The sequence below is a fragment of the Labrus mixtus genome, chromosome 5, assembly GCF_963584025.1.
Source record: "Labrus mixtus chromosome 5, fLabMix1.1, whole genome shotgun sequence".
In the NCBI taxonomy this organism is placed as follows: Eukaryota; Metazoa; Chordata; class Actinopteri; order Labriformes; family Labridae; genus Labrus; species Labrus mixtus.
This window is the reverse complement of record NC_083616.1, coordinates 7,789,682-7,808,946: the sequence shown is the minus strand read 5'-3', so window position 1 is coordinate 7,808,946 and position 19,265 is coordinate 7,789,682. Positions and strand designations below refer to the sequence as shown.

The 19,265-nt window shown below is 41.7% G+C and overlaps 3 protein-coding genes across 6 annotated transcripts in view; 2 read left to right on the top strand and 1 right to left on the bottom strand.

Moving 5' to 3' along the window:
• Positions 1-18,771, bottom strand: part of hnf1a (HNF1 homeobox a) — a 51,790-nt gene extending 33,019 nt beyond the window's left edge. Inside the window, exons 1-10 of one of the 4 annotated variants that reach the window (XM_061037575.1) lie at positions 18,111-18,663; positions 16,899-17,098; positions 16,599-16,779; positions 15,385-15,587; positions 15,054-15,196; positions 14,820-14,961; positions 14,547-14,735; positions 14,352-14,467; positions 14,188-14,272; positions 12,361-12,897 (exon numbers count right to left, since the gene is read on the bottom strand). In XM_061037575.1, coding sequence (XP_060893558.1) covers positions 12,767-12,897; positions 14,188-14,272; positions 14,352-14,467; positions 14,547-14,735; positions 14,820-14,961; positions 15,054-15,196; positions 15,385-15,587; positions 16,599-16,779; positions 16,899-17,098; positions 18,111-18,406 — 1,686 coding nt within the window. In that variant the 5' untranslated portion in view covers positions 18,407-18,663 and the 3' untranslated portion in view covers positions 12,361-12,766. Of the gene's footprint in view, positions 1-12,360; positions 12,898-14,187; positions 14,273-14,351; positions 14,468-14,546; positions 14,736-14,819; positions 14,962-15,053; positions 15,230-15,384; positions 15,588-16,598; positions 16,780-16,898; positions 17,099-18,110 lie in introns of those variants that run through there. The other 3 variants (XM_061037572.1, XM_061037574.1, XM_061037573.1) reach the window with 3 other exon arrangements.
• On the top strand, positions 9-5,649 carry unc119.1 (unc-119 homolog 1). The gene is made up of 5 exons (XM_061037566.1): positions 9-487; positions 2,862-2,975; positions 3,603-3,711; positions 3,848-4,020; positions 4,146-5,649. Exons 1-5 carry the CDS (start codon positions 253-255, stop codon positions 4,256-4,258), a joined length of 744 nt encoding a protein of 247 aa, XP_060893549.1. The 5' UTR covers positions 9-252; the 3' UTR covers positions 4,259-5,649.
• On the top strand, positions 10,233-12,218 carry c5h12orf43 (chromosome 5 C12orf43 homolog). The gene is made up of 6 exons (XM_061037576.1): positions 10,233-10,387; positions 10,712-10,742; positions 11,001-11,099; positions 11,176-11,255; positions 11,348-11,435; positions 11,531-12,218. Exons 1-6 carry the CDS (start codon positions 10,270-10,272, stop codon positions 11,868-11,870), a joined length of 756 nt encoding a protein of 251 aa, XP_060893559.1. The 5' UTR covers positions 10,233-10,269; the 3' UTR covers positions 11,871-12,218.
• Positions 18,772-19,265: the final 494 nt, after the last annotated feature.

The following is a 19,265-nucleotide window of genomic DNA, read 5'->3' as shown; positions in this document are numbered from 1 at the left end:
TAACTATGTTTTTTAGTCATGTAAAACATACAGAAACACACCCAAAATGAAGAACAAGCGGAAAGCACGGGGCTATAAACCATTCGTACCCCTTCGGTAACTATGACAATCTTCATCGTCCTCAGCCAATCACAGTCCTTCATATCCGTCTCTAATACACGTTTAACGCCATCTTGAAAATACACCCGCAGTTTGTCAAGTCTCAAATAAAGAGGCACAACTATTCTTCTCGTCGGTGTGTTGGTGTCCGGCATGAACGGTTCACGAAACAAACCACCGGCACCGGCACTAAACAAAAGTCAGACGGACGCAGACACCTCAGAGACGAACCACAGGGATAAAAAGACAGCTGGAGGAATGCTTAAGAAGCTGAAGTCGAGGCGCAGTCAGACGGAGAAGTGGCCTGTGGTCACAGAGGATGAACTCCGGGCTCTGGCTGGAGATATCTCCCCGGATCATGTCCTGGGTCTCCGGGCTGTCACGGAGGGTAAGATGTGTGAATTTAACTTATTAAAGTCGGTACAATTACACCCCTATTCTAATCCTGGCTAAGTTACGAGACGCTTTCCCCACACACAGTCTGCTAACTGTGCGTAGTGTTAATTTGGTCGAACTGCTGAAGATAATCTCTTAACCTCACTTTACATTCAACATTTTGTCTCTTTGGTGTTAAAGTAGATGTATCCAGGGGCGTACCCAGCCACCTACAGAAGATGTTTTCGAGCACCCCTTTTTTAACCCCTGAAATACCAAAGAACTTCTAGTACACAATAGTGTCTTTCTGGGGTTATAAAGCAAATAATTCAAACTAAACTAAAGTCATGTTTATTCCGGGAATTGTAAAGTTCATCATCTTAGTTTCCTTGTTTGGTCACTCCCTACTTCTAAGAAAGATATCTGGCCTCACAGATGTCATTATTGTGCAGTCTATTGAAATGAACATGTATGTATTATGGGTTCATCAGAGCTTATTTAAACTGTTTGATGCTGATAATGGAAATGCTGAGCTTTTCACCAAAAGAAAAGGAGCTAAAAGTTTATTTAGAACTGAGGGGGACTGCAGAGTCTAGTGAGGGTCCTTGTTGTCTCTTAGCAGAAAACTTTCACAGTTCCCATTTTTATTTCTCCCCCTGAAGGCTGAACATGACTCAGATTTGACTGTTCAAAAAGTAAACTTAACTATTTGTTCCTTTTTTTCCATTATCAGTTTTACAATAATGTTCAGACATTTGCAGCCAACTTGTTTTTTTTGTTTAAAGTGTTTTTTAAGATATGTCCTTGATAGTTACTGAATGAAGGAGTTCGGTCATCAGAGTCATTGGACACCTGAGGCCGTAATCATAAAACATCATAAGCACAAAGAGTTGATTCTAGTGACAAAATTCTTAGAATCGTGATGTTTTCAAAGACTTCCCCCTGAGCTGAGACTAGATCGTGTTAAAGATACAACATTATTCACAAAGCAGCTTAACCCTTAAGAGAGTTCCTAAGGTGACAAACTGGTCGGAGTATGAGGAGGACTTTTAAGAGGCTAAAGAGTTTTTCAAGCAGAAGAGAAAATGACGGAAAGACACAAAGATAGATGATCACACAAACAATTACAGTTCTTTCACAGCCTCATATTATTATCAATTAGATCAAGTTCTAAAATTACTCATTTTAAATAAACATATAAATATAAGGGTACAGCAAGGAAGGACGCGCACAAAACAAAAGACATACAGACGAGGGCTTGATAAAGAATATTCTTATTGAGTAGTGTAGATGGGCGGTCCATCTAGAGTCCTTCTAAATGAGGTCTACTCCCCAGGTGCTTGTAATCACTGATTAAAGGCTTTTCACTTACTGATGTAACGATCAGCATGTGAAGAGCCTACTGTGCGTTTCAAACATTCAGTAAGCTTTACAAATACAATTTATTCAACATGTGTCAACAAAGTGTTCATGATTGATTAAGCAGTGTGATGTCATTGTCTTTCCATGTCTATTGTCACTAAGAGGCCATGTTTATTCATCTTTTTTCAATCAACCAATCACAGCTTTTGGAGAATGAGTCATACCAACCAACGGGGTCTACCTCCTGACTAAACGTTTCAGTCCCTTCCTCGCTCAGAGTTGTTCCTAAATCACTCCTAAGCTGGGACTCCTTGCTAGAATTATAATGTTTGCGGTTATTGGCCCTGGATCTTCTGCTAGTGGAGTAACAGGCCGGCCTCTTTGCAAGACCCAGATCTCCGTCAAGACCTGCCGTTTTAAGCACAGATAAACCCTACAAACTGTAGAGACTCAAGTAACAAAATGTGAGTTGACCTGAGGTCTTTTCAAACCATGAATTGTTGGAGTTTATGTGATAGCACGAGATCTTTTTAGTCCCCTTGAATTGTCATGGCCTTCCACCTCCCAAGATTCTGCCCCTCTTGGCCCTCTGAGTCAGACCTCAGGGTCTGTCATCAGACACCAAGTCCACCACAGTAGCAGCTACTTCTTAAGCACCCCATTGTCTTTGCATGTTTCCCGGACCAGACAACAATGACTCTACTTCCCTTCTCTCTCCCCACACTTTGTTGAAAAGTTAGGAGCCTGAGCTATAGCATTACTCGACACTACTGCGAGGTGCAAGAGCCAGAAAACAGATACTGAAACCCTAGTTGCTCGTAGGGTGCTATCTTACCTCTCTTACTGAGGGTTAGCCTTTTAGCTCAAAACAAAATGGATGGATCATAAAGACTGACTTTCTGTGACACTGGAGAGAAGGACATTTGTTTGCTAAGTGGCGCTTCATTGTTGTAAGATAACATGCTGACTTACTCAATGATTGTGTTTGGATTAACATGAACTCCCACTATTATTTCACTTTCCAGATTATCTTTGCAAACCTGAAGACAACATCTACAACGTTGACTTCACTCGTTTCAAAATCAGAGATCTGGAGACGGGAACGGTGCTGTTTGAGATAGCCAAACCTCCTCACAGCGGTAAGTGGGATTTAACCTTTTACTGCTACACCAAGCAGGATGGATTAAAAAATCTTTAGCCTCATGCTACCTACCTGCAGTAGTCACAACTATTTTCTTTGTGTGATTAACTTCATATGAAAAGATGGGTTTACTTGTAAAGCCGGAGTGCTGTGAATAAATAAATCGTCAGCGATAACTTCCTGCTCAGTCTGTATATTTTATTTGTAGTGTCACTGTAAAGTTTTTTTTAAGTTAACCACTTAGTAAAGGGAATTATACAGATGCATTGATGACTTCTAGTTTTACCCTTAAGTTGTTGTAAAATCAACAAAGCACATTGTCATCCAATAGGATAACAGAAATCTCCACCAGCTTTTATTCCATTGCCATTTTCTATTCGGTTCATTTTAGATACAGAAATATTTCTATCAAGGAAAAGAAAGTGGAATCAAATTTAAGCAATCTTGAATTTCTCATCATTATTGTGTCTTTTATTAACTAAGTTATGAAATAATCCTCAGATTTACAAAAACAAATGGAGAAACCTCATTGTCTCGTTTTTAATGAGTTGTTTTGGAATGATGTTTTAATTCAGTCTAATCTGACTGTGGCGTGCCGGTGATGTAATAGTGTTTTCTGTATTAGGTCCTGTGGATGGTGAAGATGAGGTTGGAGATGTAGACACCAGTGCAGGGCGCTTTGTGCGATATCAGTTCACACCAGCCTTCCTCAAACTTTGCACTGTTGGTGCAACGTAAGTAAATGTACCAGAACTTTCCATGTCAAACTAACAACAACATCATGACCACACTTTTCTGTTCTGTCATCCCAAGAGACACGTTTCTATGTGGGACTTTTTGTCACACCTTGTGTCTGTTTCCAACCCTTAGTGTGGAGTTCACAGTGGGCGACCAACCAATCAACAGCTTTCGAATGATCGAGAGGCATTACTTCCAGGGACGCCTTCTCAAAAACTTTGACTTCGACTTTGGCTTTTGCATCCCCAACAGCCGCAATACATGTGAACACATTTACGAGTTTCCACAGCTTCCAGACGACCTGAGTGAGTACTTTAGAACAGTCAGTTGTGTTTCTGCTGTTGTATCTTTCTGTTTAATAATCCAAACGTTAATCTGTGTTTCTTTCATGTTCCACCTTTCCATCTTTCATACCCTTCTCTTTTTCCAGTTCGCCAAATGGTAGCACATCCTTACGAGACCAGATCGGACAGTTTCTACTTTGTCGACAACAAACTCATCATGCACAATAAGGCAGACTATGCGTATAACGGCGGTTTGTAATACCTGAGAGAGAAAAAGTGTGCAATACTTCCCAGGGGATGGCTACTCTCCAAAAGCTTCTTTTTGGGGACAGAAAGTATTCCCTCCTTCTGTGGACATTCCTATGAACGTAACACATTGGTCAGAATCATTGGAACACATCTGCCTTCAAATGAAATCATGGAGTCGATCATCAGTACCTCATGGAGCTTAGTTTCTTGGACTCTGAGGAATGTTAAATATCTCTCTGTCAAAGCTGACTGAAACCTTTTTGTTTTGTCTTACGGTTTGTCATCATGAGTAGAATGTTACTGCTTGAACACTTTTGCCTTAAGTATCTCTGCTGGAAAGGGACACTTTAAAGCTGTTTTCACACACGCATCCTTTAAACTTCTAGAAATGTGTCCCCCACAGCATGAACTTTTCCCTGACCGACAGAGGACGAGTTCTCAGGAGAAAAGACATGACGTAGAAAAGATGCTGCTAAACCCGCAGCAGAGACCAACACTATATTGACAGTTTGTCGCCTTTATATAAATGCTACGTGTAATTGGATGTATCCACCATATCAACCAACAAGTGGAAGAAAAAAAACACACTGGCAAAAAAAAAAAAGAATATGAAGCAGCTTCATTGCACGTAGGAAGACTGCAGCAGTCACACACCAGTCGCTTGATATGAAAGTCATTACCTCCGCCCACTCACTCGCAGGTAATGTTCCTGAATATTATTATTAGTTCTGCATTCACACATCGCCTCACCAAGACTTCTCAGGGGAAATTTTACTGGGAGGCTGGTAAGAAAATATCTGGGTAAAGTCGGGGGGGGGGGGGATTTGGGCTGTTTGTTTCCACACATGCAGCTCAACCCAAAAAAAAATGTTGGATGTTTTGTGCATGTGTGAAAACACCGTTAGTCTCACAGACCCCCTCATTCACTTAAGGACATAGATTTTTCCCATTCATATTGTTTGACTACCTTTTTGAAAGTGACAATTGTGTTTCCTGTTTGGAAAATTGAGCATTAACTAGATGTTTTACAGTATTGTTAGACCTAGATGATCATGTAGCAGTAGAGTTTCGCTCTTCATGAACTATCTTCTAGCTGTCGTCAGTCTTTGGGGTTGTTCGTGTCGGATGTTAAAGCTTGTTAGGGTTGTCTTAAGTAGGAAGTCTTTAAATACAAGAACAGCCTGAGCTTTATTGACAATGCCAGGTGTCATATCATTCCTTATCATAGCATGTTACTTTTTCATTTTAAGGTTTACAGCATCATTAGTTCTCGTCTTGGAGTCGTGTGTGTGTGTGTGTGTGTGTGTGTGTGTGTGTGTGTGTGTGTGTGTGTGTGTGTGTGTGTGTGTGTGTGTGTGTGTGTGTGTGTGTGTGTGTGTGTGTGTGTGTGTGTGTGTGTGTGTGTGTGTGTGTGTGTGTGTGTGTGTGTGTGTGTGTGTGTGTGTGTGTGTGTGTGTGTGTGTGTGTGTGTGTGTGTGTGTGTGTGTGTGTGTGTGTGTGTGTGTGTGTGTGTGTGTGTGTGTGTGTGTGTGTGTGTGTGTGTGTGTGTGTGTGTGTGTGTGTGTGTGTGTGTGTGTGTGTGTGTGTGTGTGTGTGTGTGTGTGTGTGTGTGTGTGTTCAGTTGAACAGTGCAACATGAACACTCTTGGAAACATGGAAAGGACAAATCATCCACATGATACTAAATCACTGCTCTTTCTTAAACGCAGAAACTCAATCCCTAAAGCCTGTCTTCCTGGTTTATTTGGCACAAGAACACTGTGAATCCCACACTTTAGGATTACGTTTGGCAGACAGTACATGTACATCTGCAGGCAAGTTTCTCCTTTGCTGCTTTGCACTCAGGTTTTCAGTCTACCAGTGGAACACCACAGTAGCACACAACACAGCGGCACAAAGTAATGTAGCTTATTTGATCTATTTTTAATGACGCAGCAGGGTGGATACAGAAGTTGTCCTTAATCTTTCTCTTTTCCTTAAAGCCCTTTTTTAAGAACAGAGCTTATGGTTTTGCATACAAATTGTGTAAAGTTTTCATTCTACGCACGTCTCCACTCTATTCACTCCTCATGTACAATCTACTGCATTTTCTCCCTGCAATAAACCCTCTTATAGTGAAAATTGCAATGTTTTTTTTGCTTTAGTAGTTTGGAGTCTATGGTCAGGCTGTGATCAATCAACTTTATCAATCAACTTTTATTTGTATAGCGTCAACTCATAACAAGTGTTATCTCGAGACACTTTACAAGAAGCAGGTAAAATACCTTACTCATTGTCTGTTAACATTACAAAAGAGCAGGTAAAAAGACCTTACTCATTGTTATGTTACAAAAAGCAGGTAAAGCACCTTACTTATTGCTATGTTACAAAGATCCGGCCTATCCATCATGAGCACTTTAGCAAAGCAGCAAAAGTTACAGTGGTAAGAAAAAACTGTCTTATTAAAAGGCAGAAATCTTCGGCCGGATCCCCGGCTCATGACGAAACAGTCTTCACAGGCCTAGACTGCGCCGGGCTTGGAAAGGGATAGGGGGAGAGATGGGATAAGATGCAGGAAGAGGGATAGAGAGCAAGGGGGTGGGGGGAGGTAGACCGTCCATCAGCAATCCGGTGGGGAGGGGAGGGGGTGTGGGGGGTTGTTCTGGCAGGCCGCCAACCCACGATCCGGTGGGGAGGGGGTAGTGGTGGGGTGGGGGTTGTTCTGGCAAGCCGTCAACCGATGATCTTGAGGAGCCTAGGGGAGCTCAAGAGCTCCCAGGAAAGTAGGTGGTTAGTGACTGAGATTTATAGATAGATACATGCAGTAATATGATGTACTGTATATGCAGAGAGAGAGAGAGAGAGAGGAGCTCAAGGTGCCAGTTCCCCTGGTAGTCTAAGCCTATAGCAGCATAACTAAGAGCTGGTCTACACCAGCACCAGCCCTAACTATAAGATTTATCAAAAAGGAAAGTTTTAAGTCTATTCTTAAAAATACAGACTGTGTCTGCCTCCCGGACCCCGGCTGGAAGGCGGTTCCAGAGGAGAGGAGCCCAATAACTGAAGGCTTTACCCCCCATAGTACACTTGGAGACTGTAGGTACCACCAGCAGGCCTGCACTCCGGGACCGCAACGCTCTCAAGGGACAGTACGGCACTAGTAGCTCCTTAAGATAAGATGGTGCCTGGCCATTTAGAGCTTTGTAGGTGAGAAGAAGGATCTTGAATTCTATTCTAGATGTTATAGAGAGCCAGTGCAGAGAAGCCAGGACAGGAGTGATGTGGTCCCATTTCCTGATTCTGGTCAGTACACGAGCTGCAGCATTCTGGACCCGTTGAAGAGTCTTTAGAGATTTGCCAGAGCACCCTGACAAAAGAGAGTTACAATAATCCAATCTGGAGGTAACAAATGCATGAACTAGTTTTTCTGCATCACTTTGCGACAGGATATTCCTGATCTTGGATATATTACGAAGGTGAAAGTAGGCTGTTCTTGAAACTTGACTGATGTGAGAGCTAAAAGACATATCTTGATGTGTGTGATGTGTGATGTTGCTGCATTGTTTCCATCTACTGACAGGTGTTTCTGAAAGGTTCTTGAAAGGTTGAGCACACAAACAATGAAGACAATGGATGAGGCCTTTGCTCTCCCAGTCATTTTGGGTCTGAACATCTCATTTGATAAGTTAAGAAGAGTCCTATAAGTTTTAAACTGTACAGAAGTCAACAAGTCAGTGTTAAACCCGGAGGCAGGATGGGTTTCTTAAACCTTACTAATGGCCAGTACTACACACACAATCCTGGTTTCCAATATTTGACATTGAAACAGTGGCGCCAAGTGCCAGAGATCAAGAGATGTTGATCAACAGAACAGAGCCCCTGAAGTTTTAACTTTGTGCTCACAGGATATTATCTTGTCCGTACAGGTAAAAGGATCATTTGTGCACAAAAATGATCCAAAACTAATGTAACGGGACAACGTGTTTCTACAAGATTATAATTTCCTCACGATGATATTTTTAACTGTGACTTCAGGGACTCCTTAAAGCAGTGAGCCGATGGGTAAAATGTTCTTCCTTTCACACAACCTCTCTTTCACATTTAATCTCACAGTGTCTTGCAGCGCTGCCAACATGGACCCCATGTGTTTATCTCACAGTTACATTGTTTTGACAGTTTCTGTTGTTGTCGTTTTTTATCTGGTCATGCTACTCTTTTTAAATATGGGTTCACCTCACCTTATATATCTGTACAAAAAAGACTGACCTTAAAAATGTCTGAATCCATCCTGTAAACCTTTTCATTGACTCCTTCTCTTTTAGTATGGGCTGGTTTTACAAAGGTTACACTCATGTAGTATCAGTTCTTTTGTCAATAAAGATGGATTACTGAAAAAACATGCTCACATTGATTAAAGTTTTCCTTAATTTAATTTTATCAATGTTCTTTAGGGGGACTTGTCTTCCTTCCAGCTAGCAACACACTGAACTGAATGGTTAGAGCAGGTTAAGGTCATGTGGCCTCTAAATGTACAACTTTTACAAATTACACATGTTCTGCTGATATTCGTAAACGCACACCTTTAAGGAGAGTAGTTTCAAACTGAATATTATGTTTATGACATAAATATAGCACCATATGTTCCCCTAATATTATACTGTGTTGTTAAATCCTACTTTCTGTTTCTTTCAGACATTATGACTGTACAGCTCTTTTTAAAATCTGACTTCCTCTGTGGTTACAAAGCGGTTTAGTAGAACTAGGTTGACCTATTTTATTTTCATTTAGTCCCTATCAGTTCTTTTTTCCCCATGATGAAAACAAGCATGGATGAGTCACTGTATCTCCACACAGTTCTCCTTGACTGAGAATTTGTTTGTTCTTTAAGATCCAGTCATTGAAGACAATGCTGGCAAGCTCTGCAGCATAGATAACTACAGGCACATGGATAAGTTAAGTCAGCATACTATCAGAAGTCCTGAAAGGAGTTCTGATTAAATTAGTTCATTAACTCATCAGACAACCAGTTTGGGTTTAAAGCTAATCATGACACTGACTTAAATGCTGCAGAGAGAATTTTAAACAGACATAGATGTCTGAACTCGTCAGACCTTATGTGTTTTACTAATGCATCCAAAGCTTTTGATTGAGTTCATCATAGCTGAGTGATAAAATTACTGAAAGAGGAAAGCTCAAACTCAGTGAGAATCTTGGAAGTAATGCTGTTGGACAAGGGGAATTATGTCCCCTTTTTTCTTGTATTTGTATATTGATTAACTGTCCAAGCAGTTGATAGCCTGCTGAGCATTATTAGTAGTCGACTGAACCATCTTATGCAGGTGATGAGGAGGCTGTTTTCAGTCCAAGCAGAGCTGGTCTCATGCTGCCGGTATGGTCTGTCGGTGGTGCTGAACAAGATATCCAATATAATGCCAGTAAGAATGCTGTGTTGATCTGTCACACCAAAGAGGATCAGACACTGAAATGTACTGTTTTCAAATCAGAGAACAATAATCTTGACATTTTTTTAAATGACTGATGACATTTACAGGCAATACTCACTTCACACATTGTACACCTCTTTATACTGCACACTCATGGACAAACTAAAAGAAGGCAAGCAGGCGTGCAGAGACTAAGTATGATGCTTTGAGAATATTACAAAACTTATTGGAGCAGACAGTGAAATGTGTTACAACTGCACAAATCAATACTCTCCAGGCTCCAAGTTGTGTATATAATTATTTGTTGACTTGACACCTCTGAGAATGAAACCATATTGGTCCTGGACAACATCAGATGCAGCACTGTGTGTTCCAGTCCCAGTTTTGAAGACATTGATACAGATGCCTCTTCTATCACTATGGTAGAGGCTACATATTGTATATAAATTATGACCTTTGAATCTGCTTTTGTATTTTTTATGTCATTGCGCTGTCTTTCTATGTGTGGTGGTGTCAGTAATAAACTTTGAATTGAAAGACTACGTTACCCAGAATCCTCGGCTCAAAACAGACAACACTAGCGGCACATGTTTTCATCATGGCGTCCCCCTCTAAAAAGATGGTTGGTGTCTCTGAAGACTCCAGCAGCAGTGACGACGAGGTGCTAAAAAGATGTAAGGAGGCAGTTTGGGAGGCCAAAACTGACAAGAAGAAAGGTGAAAGTATTTCTTGAGTGTAAATTGTTTGGAATAAAATGAACATGTCTTTTTAGGTAGATAAACTCCTTAAGAAAAGCGACATTAGCGTGGTGAGAGGGGAACCAATAAGGTCTCTTTTCGGACAGAGGTTGTATTTAGCGTTGTTCAAAGTTACATGCCTGTCAGAAGTATATCAATGTAAGAGTTATTTTTCATTGAAGGACTTAAGAGGTCATTAAATATGGTATATTTACTTGCTTTCTCCTGGTTTAGCAGACTAGGCTTGCTGCTAAACTCAGACTGGCAAACTATTCCTGCTTTAATGTTTTTGTGTTGCTGCAGAGGGAGACAGCATTACACCACAGTCCAAGCGGTAAGACCTTTCTCAATATAACTACTAACTCAAAATGTTGGGAGAGATATCTGATGTAAAATCTCCATACATTGTTCAAAGCCATAATAATCTAACTTCCTGCTTCCAATGATAAGGATGTTTTGATAGTAGGCTACATGTATAGGTTATGGCTACTTAATAAAATGTGCAACATACAATTGAAAAGTGTGTTACAGCAGATATTCAAATGTATGAAAGTCATGATTGAAATAATTTTAGATACTTGTTGTGCTTCAGGATTATTGTTGCTGACCATGACCATGATGGAAACGAGCTCCAGGTCACAAAAGGGTTTCAAACACACGTCGCTAAGAAGCTGGGAAGTTTTCTAGACAAGTGAGTAGGTTTTATGTAAAGACTTTATCACAGGAGTTTTGATGAAAATGTGACCTAACACATCTGTTTCTGTCAGTTGTATAACAGTAATGAAGACTGAAAATTCATCCTGTGTTGACTCAGCAAAGTGTGATGAAGACAGTGAAGATGATGAAGGTAAGCTTTGTGTTATTTTGAACATTTCTGCTATCTTCAAATGTGTTCTTATTTATTCTCATGTTTTTGTTTGTTTCATTTTTTGCTTGTAGGATTTCGTCTGTTTTCTTCATCAGTCCCAGGACAAAAAGCTGTTGATCCTCTGGCCCCAGTGAGGCGTCGGCCTGTTCCCAGTTCAAGGTTTTAATCTGTTGTGTGTTCTTTTAAAAACATAACCTGCTGCTTATTGGCTTTACTATTTGAGATCAAACTTTGTGTCATTTTTATTGTCACAGTGACAGCGACAGTGAGATGGAAACAAGGCTAAAGGAGACCGCCGTGTCCGTCAAAGATCTCTTACCCTCATTCTCCCAACCATCTACGCTTTCAACTCCCTCTGCAGAGGAGTCCTGCTTAGAGAAAATAAAGAAGAAAGTGGCTGAGGAAGAGGACAGTCGTGCTATTAAGAAGAAGAAGAAGAAAAAGAGAAAACGGAATCAAGAAGAAAGTGACTCTGCAGCCTCTGCTCTTAATGTTCAAAACAATGGTGAGCACGGGAACTCGCAGCAGGAACACACAGGAGTCAAAGTTAAACGGAAAAAGAAAAAGAAGCAAGACTTGAACCTGAAGACCTAAATTTTTCTGGACTAGTATCACTGACAGTCCTCCATTAGTCTACGAGCTTGAAATGATTGAATGGTAGAGATTCACCGATGAGAAAATCAGGGTCCATGCCGATGTTGAAGTTTGAAATAATAATTTAGCTGATTGCCGATTCAGATGTTTGTTTCATGACTTCTTTAAGTGTAAGACTCCCACAGTGCCACCATTTTCCCTCTATGTTCAACAATTAAAAAAAGTCAGTTTGTTAAACAGGTGACTTCATTTGAACAATAAAAAAAACCTCTTCTCTGATCAGCAGTTAGGTGTACTAGATGTCAGCATTAAATTGATTTGGCACAACAAATAAACATCAACTACTGACATCAGTTCTTGCCACATTATTTGCTGATGTCTGTCCACAGGGCCAATATCGACTGCATTGGTGCATCCCCATTGAATGGTTATATCTGACATGTTTTTGTATATTTTAGGAAGCCATGTGTTTCAGATCATGCAGGCAATATCAAAATAAAAACTTTTTAATTTCAGAAAAAAAAATCTTTTAATGCTTATTCTTACTTTCTTATGAAAGATACTCATTAAGAGTGTGAAAAGTATTTAAGGCAGTGGCATAAAAAATACAGGTAACATTTGCTTTACAAGTACAATTTCTACATAGTACTTAACTTTTTAATAAAAATAAACATTTGTTGTGTTGATTATCAGATGATTTAGAAAAAGTGAATCTTCTCTAATGTCAATCCTTGTACGCATTACAGTTCAGAGGGTCTTTGATACGTCAAAGCTTAATCCTCCCTGTGGCCCTTGACTCCAGGTTTTTCTGGATATTCACAGCAGAGGTATCTGTCCATCCAAAACACAGTCACGCTTCAGCTGAGAGGGAGGCACACTATGCTGACACAGCTCTTCTACTGTGCCGTGGACACCATTTGTGAAGGGATGTAGGAGCTGATGTCTGTCGGGGAAGGTGAGAGCAGATGAGACTGATGACTCTCTGTCGACTCAGAGGCAGGATACAGCTCAAGGCTCTCAGAGGAAGCTGCCAATAACCACAAAGAAAAGTTGTTTAACTCAATTTTAAAAAAATATTTCTTGTCTTCAGCACAGTGGAATATGTAAAAGACTCCTCGATAATCTGTAATCACATTTACTGCATAGACTTCCTTTCTTTGTTTGAGAACGCTTGTTAACAGTGCTAAGTAGAACGTTTTCTTTGGGTTCCTCCGCATGTAGGTGTAGATAGAATGACGACAGAAAAAACTGGTCTGTTACTAATATAAGACAGATGACATACAGTTTCAGTAAAGGAAGGCTGAGGGCTGAAATAAGCACCTTATAAAACAAGTGGAAACCTCTCTATATCGAGCACAAGCTGTAAAGAAGCTGTTGAACTTACTCTTCTGTAAAAATGACACAACCTAGAGCAGACAAAGCCCTGTGACCCCCCTGAGATCTTCAGTCCAGGTCAGGAACCGATGTTTGTTTGATAGGACAGTGGATGGAGCCAGAAATCAGGGAGAGAGAGAATGACTCTGCTTGGACAACTATAGCCTACACAACATAACCCCTATGCCAACCGGTGCCCCACTCTTTTTTTTTTAATGTTTTTTTGCCTATCCTCTGCACCAGCCTCAAGTCTTGTATGTGGCTGTAGTGCACTTGTTGGCTTATTTGACATTTTTACTTAAACTTAACTGCAGACATGGGTTTTACTTTTATAATTCCAGAGGGGAATTTCAAAATTTGAATCCTTATGTTTAGATATGCTTCACACCACACAAACAGGCAGAAATGCACATACATGCACAAACTGGATCCTATGGACATGTCAAAAGAGAGATATTAGAGTAAGGGGTTGCACATGGAAGACCAATCGAGCAGCTTGGGGTTTGGCGCTTTGCTCAACGGCACCTCGGCAGTGCTCAGGAAGGTGACCAGGCTCCTTCCAGATGGGTATGCAACGGAACTCAAACAGACGCCCCGTCAGTTCCCAACCCAAGTCCCTACAGAGTCAGCCACTGCCGACCCCCTTTGAATGCCCCTTGTGGAGTTTTAAGGTAAAATTGAAATAGGGAACGTAATTTCAAACTAAATATGTCTGCAGAAAATTCTAGTTACTCAAATTAATCAGACCACAATATGCACAAAGAATTCCAAGAAAACACTGTCACACAGATTTCCAGCAGCATTGATGTATTTTAGCTTGATTTTGTGAAATATGTGCATCCATGACTGACAAAAAAAAACTCGAGATTTGAAAATTTGCAAGGCAAGACATAAAGTCTTCCCAAAGATGTCAAGAAGTCAACCTGTATTTTCTGATACCTACCTGGCACAGGTGTTTGCGGCTGCAGGTGTAAAGAGTCTTCCTGTAAAGGTGGGTCTGTCTGTTCCTCGGGGTCTGCAGTTAGAATCTACCAAAACACAGATGAAGGAGAGTTTTTACCACGTTAAGTTCACTGATGTTGTAAGAGACCCGTCAGACCCAGTTACCTGTCTGACTGCAGCGAGGCTGGTCAGCGTCCCCAGGCTGCTGCTGTCAGTGATGACCATCGCCTGAGACAGCAGACTGGAGGGATGGTACTGGGGCGAGTCAGACTTGTTGTACACTGAAAATGTAGACATATGAATGAATCATGACTCAACATTCTTGTTAAATGTGTGTAAATTCTCCTTCTGTAGTCTTACTGTGGCATGGCAGCTGTGCCATGGTGGCCATGAACGGACTGGCCCCCATGTGACTGTGGAGCTGCTGGGATAGCTGCTGCTGGGGTGAACCGTGAAGCTGCTGCTGGAATGAGATCGGCTGTAGAGTGGTGAAACCGGCTCCAACATTGTTGATAACAGGCATGGACTGAGGCTGCATTGATCCTAAACCTGTAAACAAGTAAGGAAGGATGTTATTTAAATTTCAAATCCAATCTTTCTTAGAAAAGAAAGGTAACAGAGAGCTATGTTTACCAATGAGAAGCGAGGACTCCCCCAGGCTCATAATGCTGGGTAAGGAGGCCATGATGAGGCTCTGTGAGGAGGCGGGGGAGGCGGACAGACTGTGCAGCGAGGTCAGAGTGCTTACAGGGGGCAGCAGACCACTGCTGGACACCTGAGGGCAGAGGACAACATGTTCATGTTAGCAGGAGTGTAAACAAGTAGTGTAAAAGAACATTTAGTGGGATTGTGACACATGCTCCGAACCTGTTTGGGGTTGTGTGTCTCGAGGAGTGTGTGGCTGGGCTCCAGTTGGACGGGGCTGACCACCAGGCGTCCCACTCTCTCTCCTACACTGCCTCTTCCTGAGCTCACAGTGTCACACAGGATCTGCTGGCCATACTTCACACCTGGAGAATAGCAATAATTCCAGCTCCAGAATTCTGACATGGACCATATTTTATAAAAACATGAGGTCCCTGAGAAATATGAGCATCAGTCATGTCCACAAGAGTGTGCTAGTTATTCTCTTTAAATAATAAAAGACAGACATCCAAAAGACAAGAAAATCTTGCCTGAAGACAGTTTAGGGTATTACCGTGTTCAGGACTCGGCGGGAGGTTGGGGTGCGAGGAGGAGGTAGATTGGTTTGGGTAAGGTGTGTCAAGAGCCAGTTTGTGTCTGAAGGCCTCCTCTTTGCGGCGGTTGGCGAACCAGTTGTACACTCGGACCTCAGTGACGAGGTTCGAGCCCAGACCAGCTAGCTGGGAGGGAGAGACCCCCCTCTGCAGACACTCAGCCCTGAAGGATGAAGAGCACGAATGTGTGAATAGACTGTCATTTGAAAGCGTGCACAGTCTCAGTCAGAGATAGCTTATTGGTTACCTTACTCACTATGTGATGAAAAGATTTTAGAGTTAGTTCAAAACTAAAGTTATATTTTAAGGGCATGTTTGCCTTTATTGGATAGAACAGCTGAAGAGGGACAATACATGTTGGGGGTAGAGAGCAGGAGATGACAGTAAAGGGCTGAGGTTGGATTAGAAGCTACGGCCACTGTGACTAGCGCTTTTGCCTCCACATGGGGGTGTGCAACACAAGTAAATTATAAGAGTAATCATTTCTGTCAGCCTCCACTTTCCAAGAAGATCTCCAGTCTTGGGCCAGCTAATAGAATAATACCAACTAACATTAATGTTAAGTATTCAAAATATACAACTAAGCCTCTATATGGTGCTTTAAGCTAAATATTTATGTCTCAGTGTTCGCTATGGCAATGCTAACATGCTTTACAAGTCTCAGCCCATTAGCAAAATTTAAACTAACTCAGCTGAGAATGTTTTCAGAATGTGGATACCTGTAGATATTTCATGGATATCCATTCAATAGTTGTTGAGATCAAAATGTTTGAACTCCAACAGGCTGACATTGCCATCCCTGGAGCTTCCCCTTGTGCATGCTACAACATTATGCTCAAGGGAATATTGATACTGTATTTAACGTGTAAAAGGCTGTGAATACTTCATTCCTGACCTACTCCATTCATTTGTATGACTGTGCTCCTCCAACTTCTTTGAATTGGATGGGAATCATTTGGAAAATGGAAATATTTCAGGGGTCAATCTCTAAAAAAAGATTCCCCGCCCTAACTTCTTTGGTAATTTAGTCCTGAAGTTGGCACTACTTTGGTAATTAAAAAAGCTTAATTGTCCCCCTCATCATTTATTCTGCTTGGGTCAAGCTGACACAGCAAAACTGTACAATTAAGGTACAAAACCTCCTGTAATGTCTTGATGTATCACTACGTCTCACCTGTTGCAATCCTCCACCAACCCCTCCCTCTCCTCCTTGCTGGGGTTCTTCTGTCGCTCATAGGCGTGGAAGAGGATCTGCAGAGATGCTGGACCCCATTTGAACCGGTTCCTTCGACCTTTCTTGGTTTCCTCCCCCTGCTCCTCGGCAGATGCAAGCCCATGTTTGGCGTTTGTAAATTCTGAAAGGCAATGGTAACTTTTTTTTAAACTTCTTTACGCCTCTCTTTAAGTGTCACACTCTTAGAGAACTGATGTTTATTTTGGTCAGTGCAGCTCCTGCAGCTGCTTGTGTACTTACGCTGACTGATCTCGCACTGCTTCTTGACGTACCAGGTGTACAGAGAGGCTCTCTTCTGGTTCTTCATGGGTGTGCCTTTGTTGAGGTGCTGGGAGAGGTGGGACTGGTTTAATCCTGTGGACTCCACCACCTCTCTCTGAGGGAGGTTGTGCTGCTGCATGTAGCTCTTAACCATTTTTGCAACATGCCAGGGATCCCCTCTATTAGACAGAAACACATCTTTATCTATTTCCTTTTTTGTATTGTATTTTATTTACACACGAGTCAATTCTTTCTTCTTTCCCTGAGTGCTTCAAACAGTTAAACTTTGTTTCTTTATCAGGCACAGTTTGTCACATTGGACACAAACATGGCCACTCAGAAGGAAATAGAGAGAGCTTATTGACTGAAAGAGATAAGAGCAAGCTCACAGGGGCAAAGTCCAGCATTTCCAGATCACTGGAGGGGAAAAAACCTGTGAAAGCTTTATGAGGCCTAATTTAACGCTTTCTAACTGTCATGTCAAGAGCAGAAAAATACACAACACATTAAAAATCCACGATTTTACGGTTTTTAGATTAACCCCCCATTAGTTTTAGACTTGGTAATAGGAAAAAATGCAAGAAAATACACTTTTTAAATGCTGACGAACAACTTTGAACCTTTCTAAATTTACAAATCATAAAAGTGTGAATAAGATCTGCAAACTGTATTCAAAATATCAGAAGATGTCCAGAATTCACATGGCAAAAATCAGTCATGCGTTATGTAACCACAGCCCCCACAGGTCCAGCCCTACTCCATTAATCTTCACCTATGCATGTAGCTCATTTATTAAGAAATGGCCAGAGGATAATGATGGGGGTGGGTAATTAGTAACTAGCAAAAGAGGAACCCTCTTTAAATTCGCCTCAGAAGCCAGATTGCACAGAGAGAGAGAGAGAGACATGAAGAGACGCAGGAGAAGGAGGGAGGGTATGGTTAAGAGAGGGGGGACGTAGCTTAAGGAGAATAGACGTAAAGAGGGGATGTTATAAGGTAAACTGTTTGGGCCCTTAGGTGATTTGTTGGGAAGTAATAGAGACAAGGTGGGGACCTAAAATGTTCTTATGTGGTCTGATCAGGTCCTATTTGGAGATACAGACAACTTGCAGTGTGAGAATAGCTGTTGATTATAGATTAAGGATTTTATTTTGCCATAGAGCCGCTGTAAAAGTGTTTGGATCTACTTACTGCAGAAGCTGGTCAACTTCAGCCCTCAGTTTGGCTGCCTCCTCGGGGGAAAGCTTCTCCAGCTCTCGGAATATGGGTGGTGGGAAATCCATTTCTCCCTCCTCGGAGCTCTCTCCATCCCCCCTGTCTCCCCGCTCGACCCCAGCGCTTGCTCTGTCTCGCTCAAGCTCTCCCAAGGCCTGGACCAGGACGTCCCGGGACAGTCCAGATCCCAGCAGGGCCAAGATCAGCTGCTCCTGAAGGGCTGTCAGTCGACCCTGCCTTGTTTTTGCCCTCTCCTCTATCCTCTCCTCCATGACTCTGATGGCTTACCTGACTGCTGCCTCAAACAAACGCTGCTCTCGTGTGCACTTCAACACTCAAATGACACCCAGACAGGCAGAGTTGGGCCTCATTCCTTCTGTAGTCCCTCTTCAGTTCAAGAGAATTTATACTTTCATTTTTCCTGTGTTGAATTTACTCCCGTTGTGTCCTGAGCCGCCTGGTTGTCGCTCTCCACCTGCTGTTTTGCTTTCAAAGGTCAATTTTTCTTTTTTTCCCCCCTCCTGTTCACCCCCTCCTCCTTACATGCGCCCTGTGAACTTTGTCCCCACTCCCTCAGTCCCCTACAGCGACTAAAGTGCAACTTAAAAACAATACATTAAGTGACGGGATGTTACAGTTGAATGAAGCGCTGCAGAGTTAAAATATCAGATCTCCAAGCAGACAGAAAGGACGAGCAAAGTAAATAGAACAGAAATGTTTTGTGTTGCTTTTAGAATGAAGATATGATTTTACAGTGACACTGATTTTTGGGCACGAGATAATTTTTTTACATTTTAGTTTGAATCCTAGATTGTTTTTATAACATACATCCACATATTTAATTTTAATTTTAAAGCATCTGGCTATACATGTCATGATAAGGAAAAAGATCACCATTAGAGTAACAGAGCCAAAACAGTCTACATGCCGCATTGTGTCCTAGATGCCACCAGGGAGCGCTGCTGTTTCATATATACATGTTGAACATCCCATTTGTAAGATGAGATCATGTACCAAACTAACTTCTCTCTGTGGCTCTGGTGAACACACTGTGTTATATGTTGAGCACAAGTTCAGACACACTAATTGAACTAGAGAGGAGGAGACATGTCAACATTTTGACAAACCCCA

What these genes read in the sequence shown, in the direction of transcription:
- unc119.1 (XM_061037566.1), top strand. Translation starts at nt 253, where the DNA reads ATGAACGGTTCACGAAACAAACCACCGGCACCGGCACTAAACAAAAGT. An exon ending in AGCCAAACCTCCTCACAGCG is followed by an intron (nt 2,976 to 3,602) that starts GTAAGTGGGATT and finishes TTTCTGTATTAG; the next exon opens with GTCCTGTGGATGGTGAAGAT. An exon ending in CTTTGCACTGTTGGTGCAAC is followed by an intron (nt 3,712 to 3,847) that starts GTAAGTAAATGT and finishes TCCAACCCTTAG; the next exon opens with TGTGGAGTTCACAGTGGGCG.
- c5h12orf43 (XM_061037576.1), top strand. Translation starts at nt 10,270, where the DNA reads ATGGCGTCCCCCTCTAAAAAGATGGTTGGTGTCTCTGAAGACTCCAGC. An exon ending in CAAAACTGACAAGAAGAAAG is followed by an intron (nt 10,388 to 10,711) that starts GTGAAAGTATTT and finishes GTGTTGCTGCAG; the next exon opens with AGGGAGACAGCATTACACCA. An exon ending in ATTACACCACAGTCCAAGCG is followed by an intron (nt 10,743 to 11,000) that starts GTAAGACCTTTC and finishes GTTGTGCTTCAG; the next exon opens with GATTATTGTTGCTGACCATG.